The 26425-nt window shown below is 54.4% G+C and overlaps 1 protein-coding gene across 2 annotated transcripts; it reads right to left on the bottom strand.

Moving 5' to 3' along the window:
* Window positions 1–1659: 1659 nt before the first annotated feature.
* On the bottom strand, window positions 1660–26425 carry CAD (carbamoyl-phosphate synthetase 2, aspartate transcarbamylase, and dihydroorotase). 2 transcript variants are annotated; one of them, XM_079792393.1, is made up of 44 exons: window positions 26142–26425; window positions 25797–25936; window positions 23818–23947; window positions 22318–22460; window positions 22010–22151; window positions 21643–21814; window positions 21257–21442; window positions 20960–21072; window positions 19057–19202; window positions 18676–18807; window positions 18326–18559; window positions 17973–18194; window positions 17635–17823; window positions 17033–17157; window positions 16739–16869; window positions 13391–13503; window positions 12695–12939; window positions 12232–12478; window positions 11789–11887; window positions 11379–11603; window positions 11117–11299; window positions 10702–10920; window positions 10275–10442; window positions 9519–9701; window positions 9310–9414; window positions 8409–8648; window positions 8085–8166; window positions 7641–7807; window positions 7339–7503; window positions 7082–7213; window positions 6670–6871; window positions 6131–6321; window positions 5891–6031; window positions 5600–5701; window positions 5125–5221; window positions 4470–4514; window positions 4202–4374; window positions 4024–4098; window positions 3341–3553; window positions 3127–3252; window positions 2798–2953; window positions 2608–2709; window positions 2334–2428; window positions 1660–2227 (listed from the first exon to the last, which is right to left on the bottom strand). In XM_079792393.1, the coding sequence occupies exons 1-44, from the start codon at window positions 26221–26223 to the stop codon at window positions 2125–2127; spliced, it is 6681 nt and encodes a 2226-aa protein (XP_079648519.1). In that variant the 5' UTR covers window positions 26224–26425; the 3' UTR covers window positions 1660–2124. The 2 variants fall into 2 exon arrangements, with proteins under 2 accessions (XP_079648519.1, XP_079648520.1); XM_079792394.1 differs by having other exon boundaries at window positions 4202–4371.

Genomic DNA, 26425 nt, shown 5'->3' with positions numbered 1-26425 from the left:
TGTGACAGGTTCCCAAGTTCGTGGGAAAATAATCTGACTTGTTTGAGTTGCCCAAGAAGAACAGGAGCTCTGGAGGACCGGCAGGTCCTTAAATGATAACTCTCTCTTCCAACCAACCAAGTCCTCCAAGCACCTGAGGAAGAACTGGTCAGGCCCGGGGTTTGGGAAGCCTGAGAAGGGGTGTTACGGGGACAGGAGAGGTCTCAGCTCCCCTGAGCAGCAGACGGCCCTATGGCTCACCCACCCTGTCCAAACGGCGCCCGTGGTTATGAATTCCTATTTGTTGGAACCTACATCCAGACCCCTTGGTCCGGCCCACCAGGCTCTCAACCCTAAGTAGACAGAGCAGGAACGCCTGCTGGGTCTCCTCGCTGAGCCGCAGACACGGAACTACCATCCAAGCTGTGCTAGAAGTGTCTTCGTCTTCCTCCCGCCCACCCGCCAAAGCTTGCCCCTTCCTCAGGAACCGGCCCGAATCGCGTCCCAGCTCCGTGGGCCTTCCGGACTCCAGATCTGTGCTGCTCGCTCTTTTCTGAAAGCTGGCCCCCATGGATGCGTTAGACTCATTCTCTCGGTGGCTCATTTGTGTGGCTTGTCTCTCCCGCTGCTTCTGGATGCCCTGAGAGCCGGAAAGGACTGTTTTCTTTTCGTTTTAATAGAAAGGTGGGTTTGAGTAGTCCTGTTGTGAACCCTAGCTATGTGGCTGGTAAGCCACGCAGTAAGTTTCTGCATCTGCAAAAACAGTTGGAAAGTCGGCATGAGATTAAACAATGTGTTGCCCTAGTCAGTTTGCTCAGTGGTTAGAGCCTGCAGACTGAATGGCTGTGGGTTTGATTCCCGGCGCTGGTCGGGGCACGTGCAGGAGGCAACCACGCGATGTGTCTCTCTTACATCGATGTTTCTCTATCCTCCTCCATTCCACTCTCTAAAAATCAATGGAAAAAATATCCTTGGGTGAGGATTAACCAAAAAACAAACAAAAAAAGTGTTAAGTTCTTGTTCACTCTTAAAAAAAAAAAAAAAAAAGAGTTCCTTCTCCTTTCCTACCGCTGAAACATGCCACTAGCTCTTTGCATGAAGCAGGCTCTTCCTGGGTGATGCTGGAGCCATCACCGAGTGATGATTGGACCATCTCGTGCAAATGTGTTCAATCAACACGTCCCTGATGCCGTACCACCGAGGCTTCAAGATGGAGGGCACAACTATCTTGTCCATCCTGGACTCCCATCGCACATGGTGCTTTGTACCCAGCGGGCGCTTAGTCTGTGGGATCAAGAAATGTCCCTAATGCTCCTGAAGTTCATGGAATGGAACAGCTCACACACCCTGAAAGATCCACAGAAGCCGTAACCTGCAGGTGCATGAGCTACTCCACCCGTCCCCCACCCCAGCGTTTCCCAGCCAAAGTGCCCCTCAGCCCGTCAGGGCATCTGTCCCTCGTCCAGTCTGAAAAGTCCCGGGTCCAGCAGAGGCTCCCATGGATAACAGACAGGAGGGGCTCCCAGCAGTGGCGGCAGCTGGAGAACTCCAAGGCGAGGTTTGAGGACCAGTGGCCGCCTCAGCTGCTGAAGGACCAACCAGGCAGAATGAACCTCACCAGCCAGCTGCTCAGCCTTCGTTCACCAGGACTCGTGTCAGGACTTGGAGTGCAACTTAATTGAGGAAGGAGGGCTGCACATATATCCGTGTGGCTCAGGGCTCCAGCAGAACAGCATGTTCCTGCCCAGACCCCAAAGAGCCACGACTCCGATAATGCTGAGCTTGGCTGCTCAGCCCTGGCTAGAGCAGGAGCCTGCCAGTTCTCATTTGCTGGAAGGAAGCTCTGCTTATTACACTTGGCATCCTATGCTAAAGCCAGAAGACATGCAAGGAAGCAGGACTAGAGACAGCTAAGCTATTTATTTAGTCAGTAGAAAAACTGTACAGAACTGAGGTGCAAGAGGGAGACAGGTTTGATCCCCATGCTGGAGCTCAGTCCAGTCCAATACCAGGAGTGTGGTCTGCACGTGTGTGCACATGAGCACGTGAGCTGCCTGGATACCCCAGAGCATCGACGTGTGCGGCCCCCGTGGGGGGCACCGGATTCCGCGCCCAGCATCAGGGCCAGAGGCTGAGGAGCAGGGCCTAGAAGCGGCCCAGCACGGTGGCTAACAGAGCCATGCGTATGTACATGCCGTTCTCGGCCTGGCGGAAGTAGGCTGCTCGGGGGTCCGAGTCCACCTCCACGCTGCGAGAGAAGGCGAGAGTCACCACGAAGCCCGCGATGGCCTTCCAGGCCTCAGGGCCCTCCCCAGCCAGCCCCCGGGGGAGCCTCAACGCTGACGTCACGTCACCTGATCTCATTGACGCGGGGCATTGGGTGCATCACCACCATCTTCTTCTTGGCCCGGGTCATGATGTGGGGAGTGAGGATGAACTGGCCAAAGCACTGAGACAGACAGGGCCCTGTCAGCACCTCCGGGCAGGGAGGCTGAGGCCACAGCCCCGGCTCCCAGGTCCTCTCCACACCCAACCAAGGGCGCTGACCCAGCTCCAGGAGCCCGGCCGCCCCGGCCTCCTGTCCGGGTGCCCGCGCACCAGCCCTGGCTCCTGCACCCCGGCACTCACAGCTTCATACTCCTGGGTGGAGCCGAAGCGCTCCTTTTGGATCCGCGTCATGTAGAGCACGTCGGTGTCGGGCAGCGCCGCCTCGATGCTCTCAAACTCCTCCTGGAGGGCGAGGGCGAGGCCGAGCGGGGTGAGTGCAGGCCGGTTCTGCCTGCCTGACCCATGTCCCCACGGCCTCCCGGGGTCTCACCTGCTTGGTGCCACGGGAGGCCACAAAGGCCCACACATCGGGGGGCATGCGCAGGCTGGGAGGCGCCACGTAGCGCAGGCTGACTCGGTACTGGGTGAGCAGGCAAGCCAGGGAATGCACTGTGCGTCCGTGCTTCAGGTCCCCCACCATAGTGATCTAGGGGAGGAACCCCGTCACAAGAGGGCCCCCAGACTGAGCACCCCCTGCCCGTTTCAAAGCTTTGGCCTCAGGCCCGGATGGGGGCCTCCTTGATGCAGCATGCCCGGGATAAAGGAGCGACTTCCCCCGCCTCCCTCGCCAGGCCTTCCCCGGGCAGGCCACACCCTCACCGTCATGCCGTTGACAGTGCCAAGCTCCTCCCGGATGGTGAAGATGTCCAGCAGGGCCTGGGTGGGATGCTCTCCAACCCCATCCCCAGCGTTGATCACTGGCCTCCGGCAGTGCTTGGCTGCCAGCTGTGAACCGGCACAAGGGAGGGGAGTCCTGCCCTCTGCGTCTCCCTGCCCCATCCCGCCCTCCCCGGTCCCTGGGCCCCGGCCTCACCTCCACTGCTCCGGGCTGTGGGTGCCGAAGCACCACGACGTCCGCGTAGCAGCTCATGGTCTGCACGGAGTCGGCCAGGGATTCACCCTTCTGGACGGAGGATGTGGCTTCGGAGAAGCTGAGCACAGCGCCCCCCAGCCGGGCCATGGCTGCTGCAAAGGAGCTGCTGGTCCTCGTGCTCACCTCGTAGAACATGGAGGCCATCACCTTCCCCTGGGGGAGAGGGATGGGTACGTGCGTTCCTCTCAGGGAACACACAGGCTGCCTCTCCCCAGCTTACACAAGAGGAGTGCCGAGAGGATCCCCCCCCCCCAAACCTCCCCATGAATTCCACCATCTGTCATGCTGAGCTGAAGGCTGTGCCTCCAAAAAGCCCTTGCTAAGAGTCTGAATGAGACACATTGTCCGGGAGAAAAGCAAACGTCCCAGCTCTCCCCCACGAGTCCATCCGCACAGACCAGGGGACCAGGTGAGGGGGCGGACGCTCAGGGCTTCGCGAGTCAGCTGCATGCTGACAGGACAGACGTGGGGCCTGGGGCAGCAGGCCCTCCCAGCAGAGAAAGCTGAGTGAGTGGGAGGTTCGGACTCACACGAGGGGCTTACGGCAGGGGAGGGAGGCCCCCTGACCACCGCACAGCCCGCTGACCGGGGCCGGGATCCTCAGCCCACAGCCCGACCCTGACCTTGAGGATGTCGAGGCTCCGCTCCTTCTGCACCATCATGCGCAGCGTGTGGGCCACATTGAACAGGTGAGACATCTAAGAAAGACCCGGGGTCAGCGGGGAGGGCAGCGCCTGGAGGTCCCGGCCCCAAGCTGCCAGATCCTTTCGCTCTGGTGTCCCGGTCCCCCGCCCCAGGCACCTGGTCCTTGGTGAACTGCTGGACGGACAGGATATGTTGGCCCACTAATGAGTGTAGCAGGGGTGAGGTCTGGGGGTGCAGCAGGCCAGGGGTCCCCAGGTTCTGGGGTGACGCCTGTCTAGGTACTGGTGGTGGAGGGTAGCAGGTGCCATCAAGGGTTCCCATCAGCTCTGCTGTGAGGGACGGGGCAGAAGAGGCTGGTCAGAGTGTCCCTCCTGCCAGGCCGGATCAGAGGTCCCCAAGGCGAGTGTGTCGGGGGGCCTCTCACCTGGCTCAGCTGCCTTCCGAGACACCTTTTCCTTTGGCTCCTCGGCTGCAAATGGGCAACAGCATAGATGTAAGCCTGGGGCTGAGTGCTGAGAAGAGCCCCCGGGCCCCCCGGACTCTGAATCACAGAGTCTGTGTTACACTGGCTCACACCACAGTAGCTCTAGCAGGTTAGGGGAGGCAAAGGACTAGCAGCTCTGGGGACACAATGATCTCCCATGGGGCTGCTGTATGTCAGCAGTGGCCCCCAACCCCCCCGGGCCCTCCCAAGTGGCAAATGGGATCTTAGGGAAGGGGAACGGCCAGGCTCACATCACCAACCCCCTGGATTTACCCCACGCTCTGCTGCCCCGTGGGAGCCCAGCTCCCAGGCGCAGGAACGTGGCTGCCCACAACAAAAAGGGCCGGTGAGAGGAAGCTGTGGGGCCGACCTGACGCTGGGCAGACTGATTTAGGCAAAGGCTGAAACAGTGGATCAGACTGGGATGGGGAATGGCAGGAAGGACGGGGTAAGGAGGGAACGATGAGGTGCTGGGAGGGGAGGGCCTGGATCAGCTCCCAGGCCACTGGTCCATCCGGGACACTGGGGGTGCAGGGGAGAGAGGCTGCCCCACATCTCCACGTCCAGGTGGTGCACCGACATGACGGCCTCTTACCTGGCAGACCGGGGTCCGAGGCTCGGTGGATTCGGGGCGGCAGGTGGAAGCGGCCGTCAGGAAGCCCTGGGATGCCCCGGCGGGGCCTTTCAGGCGTCTGCAGAGCAAACACCGGTCTCGTGTTTGGAAAACCCGACCCAACCCCTTCTCAAGTTCACCCCATCGTGAAAAGCCAACTGCTCAGTGTCCACAGACTCCATTCCAGGGCCTCCCCCGAGCACGGTGCTGTCCACAGCAGGGCAGGCACTCTGCTTTCTAGAGGCGCGAGCTGGCCCCACCACTGGCCACCGAGATCTCTGGTTAATGGGTCCGTGTTTCCCACGGGCAACCTCCTAAACTGACAGTTAATTCTGTGGTCTGCAGCAGACAGAAGCAGGTGGTGGGGATTTTAACTGTCAAGTAAAGAGCCTTCCGCCCTGAAACCCCAGGCCTGGCTGCCACTCCCAGACTCCCCCCAGCCCAGCAGCATGTGTACCGTGGTGACCTCACTGGTGGCAGGGACTGAGGGCGTGAGCTGGGGAACAGCTCCCTGAGGCCACTTGCGAACATCCTGTCCGTAGCCTGGGGGCACCAGAACCTGCAGGCAGAAGGCAGGGGCGGGGGTGAGGAGAGAGCCCGACTGGGATTGAAGGAATGAAGCCAGCAAGGAGAAAGAGTGCCCTGGGGGGCTGTACCAGGGCGGCTGGAGGGGGCGGTGGGGCAGCACAGATGTGCTGGGCGGGATGAAAAGGACACAACTGGGACTGTGCACCGGCCACACACGTACCTGCCCATCAATGTAGGCAACCTCTCCTCGCAGGACCACGCGCCGAACGGTGCCCTTCACCTTCTGCCCCTCAAAGGGTGTCCAGTGGGCCTTGGAGAAGGGCATGTGGCCGGGGACTGTCCATTCATGCTCCAGGTCCACCTGCCAGAGTCAGGAGTGAAGCGAGGGAAAGACCACCCACGGGAGAGGCCCAGGGCTGGAGAGTCCCCACCGCTCCGGGCCCTCATCCCGCCACCCCACCTCCACGTAGGTGTCCTCCTGCGGGGGCAGGTGGAAGATCCGCCGAGGGTTGTGGTGCAGGCGCTGCAGCAGGTCGTCCAGACTGAGCCGGCCCTCGCTCACAGCCGTCAGCAGCAACGGCAGCATGGTCTCCAGCCCGGGGAAGCCAGGGGGAGGCCGGGACCCACACTTCTCCTCCAAGGTGTGGGGGGCTGGGAGAAAGAGCAGACCCTCAGCACCAATCACCCCCACCTCTGGGAGCCACAGCACGCCAGGACCGCCGCCTCCCTCCCGGCACTACTATTCTCTGGGGGTCGGAAAATGGGTAAACGGGGACTATGCCATCTTCTGGGGCCCCACCCCACCCACGGTCTCTCGTGCACCATTTTACTTATTTGCTCGTTCCTTCTTTCACTGAACATTTATCAAGCACCTACCACGCACCAGGCACTGTATTAGGGGCTGGGGTATTGCACAGGTCAAGTCCCAGCCTTCATGGGGCCAGGGGCCTGGCCCAGATCCCTGGGGGGCAGGAGGAGGCACACTGCGGGCCCTCTCACCGTGGTCTGAGGCAAAGCAGTCGATGACGGCCATGTTCTCCCACAGGGCCTCCACGTCCTGCCGGGAGGCCAGCTCCGGCCGGACCTCCCCCTTCCCAGGCCCCAGGCGCTCCAGGTCATCCCGGCTCAGGAACAGATGGTGGGGCGCCACCTCGCAGGTCACGGGCAGCCCCTGGGCCTTTGCGGCTTTAATCAGCAGGATCTGGGGGGAGAGCACGGAAATGCAGAGGAGGCCTCTCCCTATGCCCTGCCCTACAAGCCCCGCGGCCAACATCCCTTCTTGAAAAGTTAGGGGGCGGACAAGCTGAGGGTCCAGCTCAGGCTCCTCAGACCCTCTACTGCCCCAAGGACTCCCTGACCTCCTGGTGTTACTGGGCCAGCAGAGGGGCACCAGGGCCTCTGGAGCACTCACCTCCTCCTTCCGTGCCACGTGACAGATGTGCACCGAGCGCTGGGTCAGCTGAGCCACCATGAGGACGGCGGCCACACTCTGCCGCTCCGCGTGGGCCACAATAGGAAGGTGGGAAGGCCACGTCTCGAAATGCTGGGGGCAGAAAGAATTTTCTGGGAGAGCCTGGAGCCCTCACAGAGCTCTTGGCTCCTCACTGCTGTCGGCCCTCCAGCCAGCAGGAATTGTCTGGCTGCCTCCCTCCACTGCCATCTCCCTACCTCCATCCACTGGTCCACGCTGTCCAGCCGCAGCTCGGAGAAGGTCTCGTTGAGGTAGAGCTTCAGCCCTGCAGCAGACCCGGCCACCGGACCCAGGGTCCCTGCATTCTCCGATGAGGCTCCGAGGAATAAGGCAAAGTCACAGCGGGCACCAGCCTCTGCCAGCTGGGGAGGACAGTGTGAGATAAGGGCCCAGCGCACCCAGGCCAGTAGGGCACCAGTGGCCTGGGCCCCTGGCGAGGGGGAAGGGGAGGCTGGTGGGGACACGTGGGTCACCATGAAGCAGGGGTGCGAGAGCTCACCTTCTGGGCCAGGGCCAGAGCAGGGGCATCGATGATGGGGGGCCGGGTATTAGGCATGGCACACACCATGGTGACGCCTCCAGCCAGGGCGGCAGCTGTGCCCGAGGCAAAGTCCTCCTTGTGCGTGCCACCTGGTTCCCGCAGGTGCACGTGGACATCGATCAGTCCTGGGAGGACGGGGGGCGGTAAGATCAGAGGAAGATTCACACACAAAGGGCATCCAGGAGGTGACTGGGCGGCAGGAAAGCGAAAGCGAGAGGTGGGGAGGTAACTCAGTCAAGGGCACTGTGTGCTGGGGAGTGAAGGAGCTGAGTGACCAAGATTCTGGGCGTCCACTCTGTGCAGTCCAGGGCAGGGAGTGGGCCCTCGGCCACCCCCCACCACACCAGGGTCTCTGATAGCTGTTCCCAGCGGCAAGAGCCAGTCCTCCTGAGCTGCACCTACCAGGTAGCCGCACGAGCTTTTGGGAGGTCATGCAGTCAACATGCACCTTCATGGGAGGGACTGGCCCGATCTGGCCCAGGGCCTGCAGATGGAAAGCACAGTCAGCTCTGATTTAAGGGCACCCTGGGAGGTGTAGGTAGGGACTGGGTTTCCCATAAACCAGGCTCCTGACTCCCTATCTTCACCTTCTCTCTCTGCAGCCACGAAGTCGGATTATTCGCCTGGCTGCTTCATTCTGAGATTTCCCAGCCCACAACATGCCCACTTCTCCCTCCTCCCCCATTAGCACTGGCTGTCTCCCGCCCTGCACCCGGGCTCAGTTACCTCCACAAATAGTTTGGTGCATTTGATGTCAATGATGAGGGGCACAGAGAAGTCAGCGGCCAGACGTCGGGTACGGTAGCCCTTGGTGACAAAGGAAGAAAGACGGCGGCCCCCTGCTCCACGCATGGACAGGTTAATCACCAGCTCAAAGTGATTCTCTGCCAGCTGCTCCAAGATGCTTCGCTGTGGTGGGCACTCACCATCGACTGCCTCCTCAAAGTGCCAGTCCACAGCTGTTACCTGGGGCCCAGAGACAAGGGCAGGGCCAATCTGAGCCTGGCTAGGGTCAGGAAGGCCAGCCTGAAGGGAGGGGAGGAGGCCCGGGAGCCCATGAGAAGACTGGGTGGGGACCAGGGCTGCCTCTATTTGCTAGTGGCAGTCTATTTCTTGACAGGGAAGACATCTAAACTTGGTGAGGGACTGTGCAGGATGAGTCTACACACACATACACACACACACGTACGTACATACACACACAAATAGATAAAATTCTGGAAGGAAATATATTAGAACTAGATGCCCGGTGCACGAATTCGTGCACGGGTGGGGGTCCCTCGGCCTGGCCTGGGATCAGGGCCAGGGGGAGGTTGGCTGTGGGAGTGCACCGACCACCAGGGGGCAGCTTCTGCGTTGAGCATCTGCCCCCTGGTGGTCATTATGCATATCATCTACCAGAAGGTCATCTGGCTTTAACAGTCACTTAGGCTTTCATATATATAGATATTAACAGTGGTAGAGAAATCTCAGGGCTTTTTCTCTTTGCTTTCCTGCATATTCTACTTTCTCTGAATGAAATATACGTGATTTGCACAATAACAATAAAAGCAGGGGAAGAGGGAGAGAATTCTTTGGTGCTTTCGAACCCTTGCAGGGCAGTGTGGGGAGGCCGTGGAGCCAGTACCTTGACGCCATGCTCGGTGTAGAAGTCGGCGGTGCCCAGACTGGCATAGAGGCTGTAGCCCAGGCTCTCCAGCAGCCGCACAGTTGGGAGCAGCTCACTCTTGTTCTGACCAAGCAGAGGAAGATGAGGTTATGCTTCTCCAGTCTCCCACTTCAAGGCCAGGCCATCCGCCCCCATCTCTCTGAGTGCCCCCACCCCCAATTCTGTACCTTATAGCTGCCAATGGTCAGCAAGATGTTCTTCTTGGGGATCTTAAAGCCAGTGCTTAGCATGGCCTTGAGGTAGGCCTCACAGCGGCTCTCCCCAAAGCCGGCCACTTCCCCGGTGCTGGTCATTTCCACACCCAACACCACGTCAGCACCCGCCAGGCGGGAGAAGGAAAACTGGGGCACCTGAGGGAGCAGGAGGTGAGAGAGGGGCCGCCTCCCCACAGTGGGAGAGGCAGCCACAGACCCTCTCCTGGGTCCCATCCAAACAGCGGGGTTAGCCTGCCTGCTGCTGCTCCGCGTGTGCCCTACACCCACCACCAGCTGCCTCCCCAGCACACCTGGGCCTTCCCTCAGCTGTCCCCTGGCCTTGGGACACTTCCTCACCAAGCTCTGAAAATCAAACACCCGACCGCCCTTCCAGGCCTAGTTCAAGTGCCATCGTGTCTCTGAAGCTGTCCCAGGTCACCCTTTTTAGAAGTGGTACCTGCTGTCTGCGAACTCCTTTAGCATTTTTCACATCTCTATTCTATTATGTAGGTCTATTAGAAATTGTTCTATAAACAAGCTGTTTTGGACCCAACTTCTCTCGCCTCCCATTACAGAGTGAAAGGCCACCTCATCACTCCATGGCCGAGCAACACCTACCCACAGCAGGTGCTGGGTTTACATGCTGACTGACAACGTGTATGTGAAGGAACTCTCTCCTCCTGCCTCCCGGCTGCTGCCTGCGAACCTCGGGGTGCTGATCCTCCTTACCTTGACCCCCACGACTCCAGAGCCAGTCATGAGCCCCACAGGCTCCACTTCTTCCCCCATGATGACCCGCGTGGCTAAGGCTACTAGGTCTACGCCCAGCGTCTTGGAGACGAAGGGAAAGGAGCGAGAGACACGCACGTTGCATTCGATGACTTTCAGCTGGTCATCCTGGGCAGAGAAGAACTGGTCAAGCCTTCCCAGGCTGGGCTTGCTGACATACCTCCCTGACCTCGACTCACTTATTTCTGTGGGGCATCAACCAGGTCAGAAACCCTGACACCGCGGGTCCTAGCCACCACCCGTCCCTCCAGCCTTCGTGCCTACTTTCACGAGGGCCGGAGAGCGTGCCGAGCTCCCTGGCCCTGGGGCCAGCACAGAACGAGGCACTGCGGCCCTGTAGTCCCTTCCTTTAACCCCTTCTGCCTACCTTGGCAATCAGCTGCAGATTGAAGGGTCCCGTGACCTGCAGCTCCTGGCCCACGGCGTGCACGATGGCTTGGATCCGCTCCAGGGTTTTGGCAGTGATGTCTTGTGGTGGCGTCACCAGCGTGGCATCCCCGGAGTGCACGCCTGCATTCTCCACGTGCTCCGAGATGGCGATGGCTGCCACCACACCATCACAGGCCACGGCATCCACGTCTATCTCCTGGGAGTAGGGGATGCGTGTGCGCGCAGGGCAACGTGATGTAGAGCGAGGACCATTGTCTTCTCCCACTGGCCCCAGATGCTCCCTTGCTTTAAGAGCCTTGGTGCAACCCAGCCTTCCCAGCCCACTGTGCCTATGAATGTCTGTGGGACCAGAGCAGGGCCTGCCCTCGGGGACTTCTTTGTCTGCAGCCTACCTTGGCCTCCTGGATGAACTTGGAGATGACCACAGGGTGCTCCTTGGAGACGGCTGCTGCGCTGCTCAGGAAGCGCTCCAGGTCCCCATCAGTGTAGGCCACGTTCATAGCAGCGCCACTCAGCACGTAGGAGGGGCGCACCACGCAGGGGTACCCCACGGTCTGGCAGAACTGGCGAGCAGACTAAGGGTGCAGGGAGCTTAGCTAGATTGGTCGCACTCACCCATGACATCCTACAGCCTCCCACGAGGTCCCAGCCCACCTCTAGGTCGCTCAGCTCCCTCCACTGAGGCTGGCTGATGCCAATGGTGTCAAGGAGCCGGGAGAACTTGAAACGGTTCTCAGCCGAGTCGATGGCTTCAGGGGAGGTGCCCAGCACCCGGCACTGCTGCCGATGCAAAGCCATGGCCATGTTGTTGGGCAGCTGCCCTCCCATGGAGAGGATCACGCCTTCGGGGTTCTCCAGCTCATAGATGTCCATCACCACCTACAGGGCAGGAGGAGAAACAGCGGTGGGGACACGTGGGGTCGGGGCCTCAGCCTTCTGGCTCACTGCTCCTCACCCTCCACCACATCCCTTCACATCCCACAACTTCCAAAGGATCTTAGGTCGGCCAGCTACTCCTACTTGATCCCGGCCCCTCAGGCTAAGAGAGCCTGCATCCCTCTCACCTCAAAAGAGATCTCATCAAAGTAGAGTCGGTCACACATGTCATAGTCGGTACTGACTGTCTCCGGGTTGTAGTTCACCATGATGGTCTTATACCCCATCTGCAATGGGGAGGGACTGATATTAGCCATCAGGTGAGAGGAAGGGGTGGAGAAACCAAGCCAAAGCCCCTACTCTGGAGAGCACCGCCTCAGCTTCCTCAATTACTGCGCAGCGCACCCCGCCGGTAGGTATTGAAAAGTGGGCACCAAGTGCTGGAAAGGAGACACATGCCTGTGAGGGGCACACGATAGGCTAAGGGGACCTTTGCCCCAACCCAAAGCCCTACAATAGATGCAAAGAGGAGCAATTAACAGAAAGGGCCAGGATGGAGCATGGGTGGAAGGCAGCGTCTGGAGCTGAACAGAGCAGCAGGGGAAACAGAATGAGAGACCAGCTCCCGGACCTTCCGGAGCTGCTGGATGCAGCCCACGGCACACCAGTCGAACTCGACGCTGGAGCCGATACGGTAGACGCCGGAGCCAAGGACCAGGACGTGAGGCGTCCGAAAGGTGAGGTCATGGGTGGTGCTCCAGTAGGTCAGGTACAAGTAGTTCGTCTGAGCTGGCCACTCAGCTGCAACTGTGTCAATCTGTTTCACCGCTGGGCAGATCCCCAGTTCCTGACGCAGCTTGCGAACAGCCAGCTCTGTGCTAAAGGGAAGAGGACAGAAACAGAGGCCCTGGGAGAGGGGTACAGACTGAGCAGTGGAGGAAGATCCCAGGGCCGGGGTCACAGAGGAAAATACCCTAGGGAATCCGGTCAGAGGCCGCCAAAGCCCCCACTCTCCCTTTCTGAGGGCCTCGCACTAGTACCAAGGGTCACTGGCCCACATTGCTCAGCCCAAGGCCCTCGCCGCCATCTCTCACCTGAGAACCGCAAGGGCGATCTGCTTGTCTGAGAAACCAAGGCGCTTGGCCTGGTGCAGCAGGTGCGGGGGCAGAGGCTGCCCACGGTGCTGCTCCAGCAGCTGGGCGTGTGCCACGATCCGCTGCATGCGGTGCAGGAACCAGCGGTCGATGCGTGTGAGCTCATACAGGCGCTCCACCGAGTAGCCAGCCCACAGAGCAGCTGCCACCACAAAGATCCGCTTATCTGTTGGCGTCTCCAACTCCTAATGGGAGAGGGCAGACAGATGGAGACAGCACTGTGCAGAGGCAGGAGACGGCAGAATGTTAGGCAAAATGTTCCCAATCTACTGTCAGCACCTCAGACGGCCTGGAGCATGACTGTCATCATCTTAGAAGAGGGAACTGCAGACCAGCGCAGAGGCTCTGCAGTCGTAAAAACCTGGCCGTGGATCCTGGCTCTGCCTCTCACCGCCTACGCGGCGCCGAGCAAGTTCAACAACCTCCCTAAGCCTCAGTTTCCTCATCTATAAAACCAAGTCTAATCCGTCCTCATATAACAAACGAGGTGACATCCCAAAATTCTCAGCAGTGAAAACACAGCAAGTGTCCACTAATGACTGCTGCTACTATTGCTGGGAACGGGCTCCCGGGCTGGGACAGAGAGCTGCAGCGTCCACTTTAGGGGGGTTCCCAGGGGGAGTGGTGGCCACTTACCATGTCACTGACCGGCTTCACTGTGTGATCAAAGCCCACACAGTTCTCGTCCACCATGCGCAGAGCCTTCTGGAAGGCCTCCTCAAAGGAACGCCCAATGCCCATGACTTCACCTGGAGACACAGGATGTAAAGACTGAGGGCCTGGTGGTCGGGGAGCTGCCCGGAATGTCTATGGTTTACAGTCAAGTAAACCTCCTCTCCGGGAGGTTCTCGGGTCCCATGGTGGTGAGATTTATGGTGTTTCATTATGGAGAAATCTTAAGCTTTCAGCTCTGCCCTCTACGATTTTCATGTTTTATTAGTGAATATGGAATTCAAATGCCTAAAATGGGCCCTGGCCAGGGTAGCTCAGTTGGTTGGGCAACGTCCTATTCACCAAAAGGTTGCCGGTTCAATTCCTGGTCTGGGCACATGCCAGGTTTGCGGGCTCAATCCCTGGTAGGGGGCATGTAAGAGGTGGACAGTCAATGTTTCTCTTTCAAACTGATGTTCCACTTATGCATTCATTGGCTGATTCCTGTATGTGTCCTGACCGGGGATCAAGCCTACAATCTTGTATCAGGATGATGCTCTAACCAACTGAACTACCCAGCCAGGGCTGTTTTCTATGCTTTGGGTTAGACCCTTAGGATAAATTTCCAGAAGTGCAGGGGAAACAGGTAAGATACATTGTCTGGCTCTTGTTAAGTATGAATTGCTTTATAATACAAAGTATACGTTTAACCAACCTTCTAAGAAATGTGTATCATCATTTAAAACAATTTTTGTTAAGCCCTAGCTGATTTGGCTCAGTAAATAGAGCATCAGCCCAAGGACTGAAGGGTCCTGGGTTTGATTCCAGTCAAGGGCATGTACCTTGGTTGCAGGCTCAATCCCCGCCCTGGTCAGGTTGGGACTCACGCAGGAGGCAACCAATCGTGTTTCTCTTTCTCTCACATTGATGTTTCTATCTCCCTCCCTCTCCCTTCCATTCTCTCTAAGAATCAATGGGAAAATATCCTCAGATGGATTAACAACAATTAAAAAATCTTTTGTTAAGCAATTATCTCATTTAACTAGATTTCTATTTATTTAAATCCTTACCCAAGGATGATGCTTTTATTTATTTACTTTAATCCTCAACAGAGGACATGCTTTTATTGATTTAGAGAAAGAGGGAGGAATGGAGGAAGGGAGAGGAAGAGAGGGAGTGACAGAGAGAAAAAGAGAGAAACACTGATGTGAGAGAGAAACATTGATCAGTTACCTCCCATACACACCCTGACTAGGGATTGAACCCGAAATCTTTTTGGTGTTATGGGATAACGCTCCAAACAACTGAGCCACGTGGCCAGGGCTAGATTTCTATTTATTACTAAGAGGGAGCTTCCCCCCTCCTCTCAGTTTGTTTACTGATTTCCTGTTCTGTAAAGTTTTGTTTATGTCCTCTGAAAATTTACTCCATGGTTTTCAAGTATTTCTTACCAACTGTATTTATTTACAATCCTAATATTTATTTCTTTAGAAAAAAATTTAAAACACCAAGATACTAACAGCAGTGTTAAGGAACTGGATTATAAGTGATTTTAATTTCTTTGTAATGTGTTTATATCATCAAAGTTTTATCTTGGGTAAAAGAAAAACCCAACACTCATACTTGCATGCCTAGAAAATTCCTGGACTCATATATATGCCCAAATTAATCTCTGTGTGACAATATTGCAAGTGATTATTCTTTGGTTAAACTATCTTTTCTAATTTCTCAATGATAGGTGTATCTTACTTGTATAATAAAAGTTACCCAAGATCACATTCCAAGAATACTTGAATAGATGTAAAACCCTGAAATGTCTCATCTAGGAATCAATCTTTGATTGTCCTATTTTCAATCCACTTCTTTTAGCCACAATTTAATTATGGCTTCGTTCCCATGTTTACTATAATTTTCATATAACAAATTCATCTCCAGAAGGAACAACTTGGCAGTCTTGTAAGATTTCTAAAAATTCTGAAGTATCTGAGCTTAGACTTAACTTGTGTAAAGGCTACTATTGCTCTTAATGGGAAGGGGAACACAATGAAGTGCTCTTATCCTTAGCCGGCAGCACTTTGGCTTGTGCACATGCGTGGTGGGCTGAACTGTCTTAGAGGACGGCCTAAGGCGACTTAAAAGGACACGAACTCCCTGTTCACCACTAAATTTCCTTCTTTTTTGAAAAAGTTCTCTGAGCCCGGCCGGTGTGGCCCTGTGGCTGAATGTCAACCCATGAGTCAGGAGGTAACAGCTCAATTCCTGGTCAGGGCACATGCCTGCATAGAGGGCTCGATCTCCAGTAAGGGGCATGCTGGAGGCGGCCGATCAATGATTCTCTCTCATCATTGATGTTTCTATCTCTCTCTTTCCCTTCCTCTCTCTGAAGTCAATAAATTAAAAGAAATAAAGAAAGAAAAGAAAAAGGTCTCTGAAATCCTGCTCTCATCTTATACACTGTGTTAAAAAAATAAAAATAAAAAATCTCATTTAGTGATCATGGCAGAGAGGGCCCAGGACAGGAGATGTGCTGAGTGGCCACCACGGCCCTGGCTGGTTTGACTCAATGGAGAGAATGTCGGCCTGTGGACTGAAGGGTCCTGGGTTCGATTCGTCAGGAGCACATGCCCGGGTTGCAGGCTCGATTCCCAGTAGGGGGCGTGCATGCAGGAGGCAGCCGATCAATGCTTCTCTCTCATCATTGATGTTTCTACCTCTCTCTCCCTCTCCCTTCCTCTCTGGGGGGGAAAAACAAAAGAATGGCTACCACTGTGCTGACTTGGATTTAGAGGGTTCACAGAAAAGCAGCAGCCACTGTTTGCCCCAAGCATCAGTTTTAAACTAGCACAGTCACTCCCATTACCAGCCTAAGGCCGTGGGCAAGATGCCAGGAAATGCCGTGGGTGGAGTGTCACGGAACCGGCCTCAGTCAGAGGAACACCGGCTAGCAGGTCGTTCTCAGTTCTTGGCGCTGCCCTCCATTTGGCCACAACACTTTCCTGTCGTGGTCCCGTCAGTTACTCAGTGGTAAGATGAGAGATGGGACTCTCTGATGGCTGTCACCCCCCCCCCACAGTCTGACCTGCGTCTGGGAGGGAGGGGGCATGCGTATTCTGGCAGAGATTTCCAGATGCCTTCGATCCCCACTCCTAGTAACAAGACCTCCTTTCTTCGTTTGAAATGTCCCTATTAGCTCCGAGGAACTGTATTCCCAAGAAGCTGCTAACACAGATGCTGAAAGGCCATGCCGGGGAACTCTCTCTGACATTCCAGATTCCTGGGACAGGTGGGACCCCGTGGGGGTGACCTGGGGAGGGGTCTCCGGACGTGTCTCACCAACGCTCTTCATGCAGCTTCCGATCTTCGTGCTGACGCGCAGGAACTTGCTGAGGTCCCAGCGGGGAATCTTCACCACACAATAATCCAGGCTGGGCTCAAAGGCTGCTGTTCCCCCCGTCACCGAGTTCCTGGGAGCCATCAGGTGGGGGTGCCAGAAGGACAGAGGGGGAGATACACACATTGAGCCTGCAGATAGTTCTCTCCATCCCCATACATCCAGACCAATGTCCTTCCAATGTTCCCTGCCCATGAGAGCTTTCTTTACCTCCCTGACCTCTCCCCACCCGGTACCTGAGCTCGGGCAGAGGGATGCCCAAAGCCAGCTTGGCTGCCACATAGGCCAGCGGGTAGCCTGTGGCCTTACTGGCCAGCGCAGAGCTTCGAGAGAGCCGGGCGTTCACTTCGATGATATAATACTGCAGAGAGAGAGAACAGAGTCACCAGGTAACTGGCCTAGAGGCCCACCTAGGAGAGATCTCAGAAAGGTAAGAAAATACAGCCCCCCGCAAAGGGATGGATAGCAACAGCCCCCTCCCACCAAGGCCCAACCCTACCAAAGACAATCCCAGTTTCTACTCCGGGGTCTGTAGGCCCTTTTGGCCTCAAAATTTTGGAAGGAGGGCCCAGCATTCATGGCTCGGGCCCTCCTTGAGCGTCGACCTGCAAACCAGGAGGTCACGGTTCAATTCCCTGTGTCGGGGCCTATGCCCGGGGTGCGGGCTTGATCCCCAGTGTGGGGCGTGAAGGAGGCAGCCGATCAACGATTCTCTCTCATCACTGCTGTTTCTCTCTCTCTCCCTCTCCGAAATCAATAAAAACGTATTTTTAAAAAAAATTTTGGGGGGAAGGAGATCCAATAGCTAGAATATCAGCTCCAGGACCTAGAGTCTCACCTGCTCAGATTCAGGGTTCAAGGCATACTGCACATTGCACTCCCCGACGATGCCCAGGTGCTGGGTCACTTTGATGGCCGTCTGCCGCAGGAGCTGGTACTCCCTGTCATTCAGCGTCTGGCTCGGAGCCACCACTATGGACTCACCAGTGTGGATGCCCAGTGGGTCCAAGTTCTCCATGTTACACACCTGTGAAGAGAGGGTCCCATGGAGGTCACTGCCAAAGGGCGTCAGGAGAGACAGGTGGCTGTATCCATCCTGGATCTGAGCCCTGGCCTCTGCCCTTACAAGAGCTCGTACTGCCCGACACGGCTCCCACCCTGTCTCCATCTACTCACCGTGACACAGTTGCCATAGGCGTCTCGCACCACCTCATACTCAATCTCCTTCCATCCCTTCAGGGACTTGTCTACCAGGACTTGGCTGGTATGGGCAAAAGCTGGGGCCACGAGAGCACAGAGCTCCTCCCTGTTGGACGCAAAGCCAGAGCCCAGGCCACCCAGGGCAAAGGCTGCCCGCACCAGCACAGGGTACCCCAGTCGCTCAGCGGCTGCCTGGGCCTGCAGGGAGCAGAAGAGATAAACCAACAGGTCAGGCCTTGACTGCGGGCTGCACAGAGGGTTCCTGGACACAGAGGAAATAAGATATAAAGAAAACGACACCGTTCTACCTCCCTCCAGCCACCTCAAACCTGTTCAAGAGAATTTGCTGCCTCACTGGGGGCCACGTGCTCGCCAATCTCTGCCATCCTGGAGGCAAAGGCGCGCCGGTCCTCCGTCAGCTCAATGGTCTCCACGGGTGTGCCCAGGACCCGGACCCCATACCGAGCTAGCACTCCGGCCTTGGTCAGCTCCACACCACAGTTCAGAGCTGTCTGGCCCCCAAAAGTCAGTAATATGCCATCCGGACGCTCATTACGGATCACCTGAGGAAGGAGAGGGGCATTAGGACCTTGCAGTTAGGAAATGGATCAAAGAAGTTTAGAAGCCCAGTGTGCCCGCCTGGATCCCCCTCCTCAGTCCAGCCTTCCCCCAGTCGTACCTGGGTGACGTAGTGAGGTGTTATGGGAAGGAAATAGACCTTGTCGGCCAGCCCCTGGGAGGTCTGCACTGTGGCAATGTTCGGGTTGATCAGCAACGTCTGGATGTTTTCCTCCTTCAGGGCTTTGATTGCCTAGGGAGACAAAATGGCACGTCCACCTCGACTGCAGAAGACTGTAAACAGTCTCCGTCTCCTTTCCTCTCTGTTCTCGTAGCCCTAACAGCCACTCCTCCTCCTCAGCCCCTCACCTCTCGGCACATTCCCCAGACTTCCTCCTTCATTTCCTCCCCACAACCAAGGTTCAAGCCTCCGCCTTTCTCCTCAAGACTCTAGCCATCCCTGAGGCCCACACGCCCAGAGGGGCGGATGGACATGACTTACCTGAGAACCTGAGTAGTCAAACTCGCCAGCCTGGCCAATGGAGAGGCCCCCCGAGCCCAGGATCAGGACCTTCCGTGGCGGGGGAAGCCCAGAGCCTGGGCTGGGAGCCCCGAGCAGACACAGGCGCTCAGACAGCCGCGCTCGAACTGTGGAAACAAAGTGAGTCATGGACAGAACTAAGTGAGATCTGAGAGAAATCATCCGGATTAACCCCCTGGTTTCACAGAAGAATCCAGAACAAGCAATGACTCTAATGCAGTGGTTCCCAACGTGGGGCACACGCCCCACAGGGGGGCAATCTGATTTTTAAGGGGGGCAATTTGAGAATGAGTTATTAACAGCGAATTTTTTTGCATTTCTTATGGTCCTAGGGGCGGGCCTCACGTACAGTATATAAATATGTACTGTGACATATTTATGCATTTCAATTCTCTATTATGTGTTTTGAAACTTTATTTGCCATTTTAAAAAAATCTTTTAAATATATTTTATTGATTTTTTTACAGAGAGGAAGAGGGATAGAAAGTTAGAAACATCGATGAGAGAGAAACATTGATCAGCTGCCTCCTGAACACCCCCTACTGGGGATGTGCCCGCAACCACGGCACATGCCCTTGACCAGAATCGAACCTCGGACCTGTCAGTCTGCAGGCCGACGCTCTATCCACTGAGCCAAACCGGCTAGGGCTATTTGCCATTTTTTCATATCACTTCATATTATTATTATTTTAACAACTTCTTAGTGATTTCTTCCTCAGTACTTCAACTGTCCTTTCATTCTTTTATTTTTCTCTCTCATGGATGCCATGCTCTTTAGAAGCTTTTTTAGACCAAGTTAATAGCCTTTTAGGCTTCCTCACTTTTTGAATAATAAGAATTATATCTCATGGTGGTGGTGGGGGGGTAATCAGGATTTTAGAGATGCTTAGGTGGGGCATGGCCAAAAAAAGGTTGGGAACCACTGCTCTAGTGAATGGCAGTCAGAACCAGAACCCAGCCCTAGCCAGTTTTGACTCAGTGGTTGCAGCACCCACCGTGGACTGAAGGGTCATGGGCTCAATTCCAGTCAAGGGCATGTACCTCAGTAGCAGGCTCAATCACTGGCCCTGTTTGGGGCGTGTGCGGGAGGCAACCAATTGATGTGTCTCTCTCACATCCGATGTCTCTCTCTCTGTCTCTACCCCACCCTTCCACTCTCTCTAAAGATCAATGGAGCCCTGGTTGGTTTGGCTCAGTGGATAGAGCATCAGCCTGCAGACTGAAGGGTCCTGGGTTTGATTCCGGCCAAGGGCACATGCCTGGGTTGCGGGCTTGATCCCCAGTGGGGGGCATGCAGGAGGCAGCCAATTAATGATTCTCTCTCATCGTTGATGTTTCTCTCTCTCCCTCCCTCCCTCTCTGAAATCAATAAAAGAAATATATATATATATATATATATATATATATATATATGATCAATGGAAAAAATATTCTCAGGTGAGAACAACAAAAAAAGCCCGGCTGGTGTTGCTCAGTGATTGAGTGTTGACCTATGAACCAGGAGGTCACAGTTCGATTCCTGGTCAGGGCACATGTCCGGGTTGCAGGCTTGATCCCCAGTGGGTGGCATGCAGGAGGCAGCCATTGATGTTCTGCTCTCACATCATATCAATGTTCCCATCTCTCTATCCCTCTCCCTTCTACTCTCTAAAATAAAAAAAAATTAAAAATAATAATAAAAAAGAACCAGAACCCAGGACTCATGCGTCAGGAGCTGCTTTCAATAGAAGTATAAATAAATCATGGTTTGGGTGCTTTCCCACCCCACCTCCTTACTTCCCAAACATGTATCAGTTTCCTGGGGTACGTCCATCCTAGAGCCAGCCCTGTTCTTGGTTCCACAACCCAGTTCTCAGGTACTTACCTGTCTGGCCCCCAGGGTTTCCAGCGATGGCTTCTTTCACAGTTTCCAGAAAGATATCAAAAAGAAGCTCCATATCTGAAGGGCCAGCTTGGTGCTCTGGGTGAAACTGGACACTGTTGAAGAGATTGGATCACGAAACCTGTCACCATCACTGGCCTGGGCAGTGGCCGCCCCGGAGGTGGGGAGTGGGATGGATGACTGGGGCCCACGGTCACTCTTTACTTTTGGACCTTCAAGTCCCAGGAGGCTTCAAAGCTGCACACACCCAGCCCCTGTGCCAGAATCACCCCGGCTCACCTGAAGAAGGGCAGGCTGTCATGGACAATGCCCTCGTTGGAATGGTCATTGGCGTTGGTGAAGAGGGGAAGCCAGCCTGCCGGCAGGGAGTCTGTTTCCACGGCAAACCCGTGATTCTGGGATGTCAGGAAGCAGCGCCCAGAGCCCGCCAGCAAGCAAGGCTGGTTGTGGCCTCGGTTCCCGTACCTGCGGATGGAAGCAGCCGATTAACAGGCCCCTTTCACCCTCCTTCAACCCTGGACCAAACCCAGCTCTCATTACTCCCAGGACTCTCACCAGCTCCTGCTCTGTTTCAACACTAATAAGTACCAACTCCATGCCCTTTCCCAAGACTCCCCACCCCTCTTGTCAGTAGTGCAGGCTCTTCCTCTCCCCATAAATCCCACCTCATCTTATAAGTCTTGGCCCCAATGGCTAAGGCCAACAGCTGGTGTCCCAGGCAGATCCCGAAGACAGGCCGGGGGTTAGGCTCAGATAAGACACGGCTCAGTGTGGATATCACATTGGGATAGGAGGCAGGATCACCAGGGCCGTTACTCAGGAAGAGACCCTCATATTCTGGAATGGGCAGAAAAGATGACGTCATAACCAGTATTCAACTACAGACACACTTGCAGCCCTTACCATTAGAGCAAAAGCCCTTATCTCCATTGTCTTCCCTGCAACTCATGTTGGCTTTAGCAATCAGACCCAGGGACAGATCTTCCACACACACTGTTTGCCTGTGGTCCTACAGAGACCCCAGCTACTCACCCTGGCTGTCCAGTGCATGGTCCCAGGGTACCACAGTGACCTCGGCCCCACGCTGGCACAAGCATCGGATCTGATTATACTTCAGGCCACAATCCAAAGCAAGAATGCGAGGGGTACCCCCTGCATTGAATACCTGTGGAACCTGAGAAAGAAAGGGCAATGGTTGGCAGCTGTGATCAGTGGGTATCGATAGGCACACACCAACCCCCTAACTTGGAGGCCTCTTCTGATTCTACCTTAAGGGCTCTCCATGGTTATGGACAGACTGTAATTACTGTGCTATAGCTTACAACACTCGCCCACTGTACCTTAATGGAGACCTCCGGCACCAGGGGGCGGGCATTGGGGTCCAAGAATGGCAGGGCTGAAGGATCTGTCCCATCCTGGACCAGCTTTCCCAGCAGAGACCCTTGTTCTCGCAACTTCTTAGTCAGCTCCCGAGTGTCCACTCCTGTCAAAATAGCTCACTCTGAGAGAGCCCACTCCCCCAACTCAGTCATGCATGAGGTTAAGACTGCCAGGAGAACTTCCATTCCAGAGCCACGTCACACACAGCTGGTCTATGGGCATCAAAACCCTAAGCCATCCTGATGGAAACTCACTACCATCCAGTATTCTCGCCAAGAATCTCACGTCTGAATTGTACCATGAATCCAGATCTGTTTGTTTACAGAATATCAAGATTTATCTGTTTACAGAAAAAGAACATGCTAAATGATACAACAGGAATGTAATCAACAAAATGCAGACTGGGATACTCCAAAGAAAAACTGACCTGTTTCTGTCAATAGGTTACAAGGCCCATAGGTTAAAAAGATATAATCAAATGCAATGTACCAATCTTGTTTAGATTCAGATTCAAAGAAACAAGCCATGAAAAAATAACTTAGATATCTGGGAAAAATTTAAACCTTGATTGGGTATTTGATATTAAGGAATTACTGTTACTTTTTAAAATGTATGATGTTATTGTGGTCATGTTTTAAAAGGATTCCTTTTTCAGAGATATTTAAATATTTATGGATAAATGACACAATGTCTGAGATAAGCTTCGAAAACCCCGGGGGTGACGTGTGGCCATGCTCCCGTCAGGGACCCCTTTCTTACAGGGACTCCCTGTGGGTTTTGGTAGCTGTTTGTAGCCAGAACTTGGTACTGCTCTTATCAGGGCTCTCTGCCCTCTCCTCTTACGGTTCATGAACCTGCCCTCTCCTTGGAGTAGTTAGTCCCTTCACTAAACTTTTCAGTGAGGCTTTTGAGTTGCATGTGCTTCCTGTCCCAATTATGACCTGACTTATCTGTATGGAGACCCTAATAAAACTCTCAAGTTAAAAAATAAATAAATCTGGGGGTACCCCGCTGGCTTGCCTCAGTGATTGAACCAGGTCAATTTGATTCCCGGTCAGAGCATATCCCCACTGGGGAGTGTGCAAGAGGCAGCCAACCAATGATTCTCTCTCATCATTGAAGTTTCTATCTCTCCCTCTCCTTTCCTCTCTGAAGTCAATAAAACATATATTAAAAAATAATAATAATCCGGGGGTTACAGTAATGGTGATGAAATAAGTTTAGCTCTGAGTTGGTGGCTATAGAAGCTGGGGGTTCATGATATGCTCTTCTTTCCTTTTGTACGTTTGAAATTTTCCATGTGAGCAAGAGCTCAGTTACTGGCTGCAGACCCCAATCTAACATTCAAATCAGATTCTATCACAACCTTGAACTCAAGTCCCAATAGTGCAGATCTTCTCGTGATTCTTCCCATCGAGGCACCGGTCCTCTGCCCAACCACACGTGTGCTTGCACCATACCTTGCAGGCCAGGTATGCCATGCTGCTGCAGCCACTGGTGAAGGGTGCGGATGGAACTCCAGTGGCTAGGGGTGGGGCAGCACTCTCCCACCACCAGTCCTGCCACGTGGATCCCCGAGGATTCAAACCACTGTTGATGGAAGGAAGAGATCATGAGAGCCCAGGGCCTTATACCTTGCTATGTCGTCTTTTCCCTTCGTATGGCATGAACCCTGTGCTTCAGCCACACTGAATGACCTCTCATTCCTTAAGCACACCAAGCCCCTCATGCTTTTCCCCTTTACCAGCAGTGCTGTCCCCCAAATTTGTTATCGAATAGATAAGCATTCAACAACTAGAGAAACAGGTCCATATGAAACACTGAACACATGGGCACCGGGTGCCTGATTAATCATTGAAAATGAGCCCTAGCTGGTTTGGCTCAGTGGATAGAGTGTCCGACTACAAATGAAGGGTCCCGGGTTCGAATCCAGTCAAGGGCACATGCCTGGGTTGTGGGCTCAATCCTCAATAGGGGGCATGCGGTAGGCAGCCAAACAATGATTCTCTCTCATCATTGATGTTTCTCTCTCTCTCTCTCCCCCTTCCTCTCTGAAATCAATAAAAATACATTTTTTTAAAAATTGAAAATGACATTTTCCTTTTTCCTTCCTTTTCCTTTACCCAAAACTGAGATCACAAATCCCCTTTTCTGTGAAGGGACCCCCAGTCACCCACTGCAGTTTGTGCCTCCTCCTTAGAGCTCACCTAAGCTCACTTCATTTCCACTGTTCTTGCTTTTTACATAAAACCTCAATTTTGCAGGTGTATAAAATCAATTTTGTCAGTGTGTTTACAGTTGACAAAGCTGGTGATTGACATGTTAACCAAGATACTGCATTATAAACTAGAATGCAGTATATTCATAGGTTTGTGATGAGACATGGTCCTTTGGAGGAATAACATGTCCCTTACCTAGAATTCCCTCTCCCAAGTGGAAGGCAAATTCAGAACTAAGGCTCAGTAAACCTGGAATCAGGACAAAACAAGTTTGTGTCTTTTTCACAGAACTGTGAACTCCTCAAGAACAAGGTGACTGATACATGATAGTAGCCAATAAACATTTACTGAGCGCTGGGGAAGGAACAATGAGCATGGTCCCTGTGGTCACAACGTTAATTTGTTACTTAGGGAGCATGAAAATTAACAAGGTAACATGTAAATAAACAAGATCATAATTATAGAGTGTGACAAAAATAGTGTACCTTACTAAATAAAGATAAAGGCTCAGGGAATATCCCTAGGCATGATTACACCCTCCTCCTTCACAGGGGATTATATACATAAAAAGATAACAGAAATTTGTTATCTAATAGATAAGCATTCAATAACTAGGGAAACAGGTCCTTTATGTGGAAGGGAGTTGCACATTCAAATTACATCTGCTTAGTGGAAGATTTAAGAAAAGATGGTTCTGGAGCTTGTTACTTAGGGATTTGAAGGATAAGTTTGGCAGAACCCTCAGATCCAGGAAGTCTAGTCTGCACATGGACAAGTGTGCTTACAACACACGTGACAGAAAAGCATCCGTGGTGATCTGGTGGCTCCAGGAGGCCTTACCCTGGTTCTGTCAGGGCCTCAATTTTGCAGGTTTATAAAGTCAATTCTGTCAGTGTGTTTACGGTTGACAAAACTGGAGATTGACGTGTTAATTTGCACTCACTTGCTTTTTTCTCGATTCCTTTATTCTAATGCTAACCGTGTCGAGTCACACTCGACATCACAGTGCAAAAGGTTAATGAAGATACTGCATTACAGACTAGAATGCAGTATATTCATAGGTTTGTGATGAGACATGGTCCTTCGGAGGAATAACACGTCCCTTACCTAAAGTTCCCTCTCCCAAGTGGAAGGCAAATTCAGAACTAAGGCTCAGTAAGCCGGGAATCAGGACAAAACAAGTTGGAGAAATACTGCACCTAGGCATTGGGTGTGGCTACCTTGCTGAGACCGAACTCATCCACTTCATCTGGGGGGATGCCATAGTTGCCGATCAGAGGATAGGTCAGCACTAAGATCTGTGCTTTGTAGGATGGATCTGTGAGGGCTTCGGGGTAGCCGACCATGCCGGTTTGAAACACTGCAAGAAAGAGGCAGGGCTGGGGCTCAGGAGGGCCGCCTTGACCATGAGATGAACGGGGCTGGGCTGGGGACCTGGGCGCCGAAAGGGGGGTGGGGGTGGGGTTGTGTAGGCGGGAAAATGGCGGGGTCTGGCTAGGGCAGACTGGGCAGAGCAGGGCCGCAGAGAGTGGGACGAGAGCGGCAGCCGGACCGGGCTTGCTTACCCACTTCTCCGGCAGTCGACACAGCGGCCCCAAAGGGCTGGCCCCGCAGGACCAACCCATCCTCCAACACCAGGGTCGCCATGGGAACGGAGCTCCGCGCCGTGGGCACTCAGAGCTGGAAGCACCGCAAGTTTCCGCCAAAGCTGGGACCACGTGAGGACCGGGAGCCCAGAGTAGGTACACGTGGCTAGCGGCGCGCCGGCTGGAGATGGTGCGCGGCGGCGAGCAGAAGCCCCAGGAGTGCCGGGAGGCGGCGGACTGCGGCGGCGCGGGCAGCGGGCGGC

Source organism: Cnephaeus nilssonii (genome assembly GCF_951640355.1).
Source record: "Cnephaeus nilssonii genome assembly, chromosome: 15".
NCBI lineage: Eukaryota > Metazoa > Chordata > Mammalia > Chiroptera > Vespertilionidae > Cnephaeus > Cnephaeus nilssonii.
This window is presented reverse-complemented; position numbering and strand designations above follow the sequence as displayed.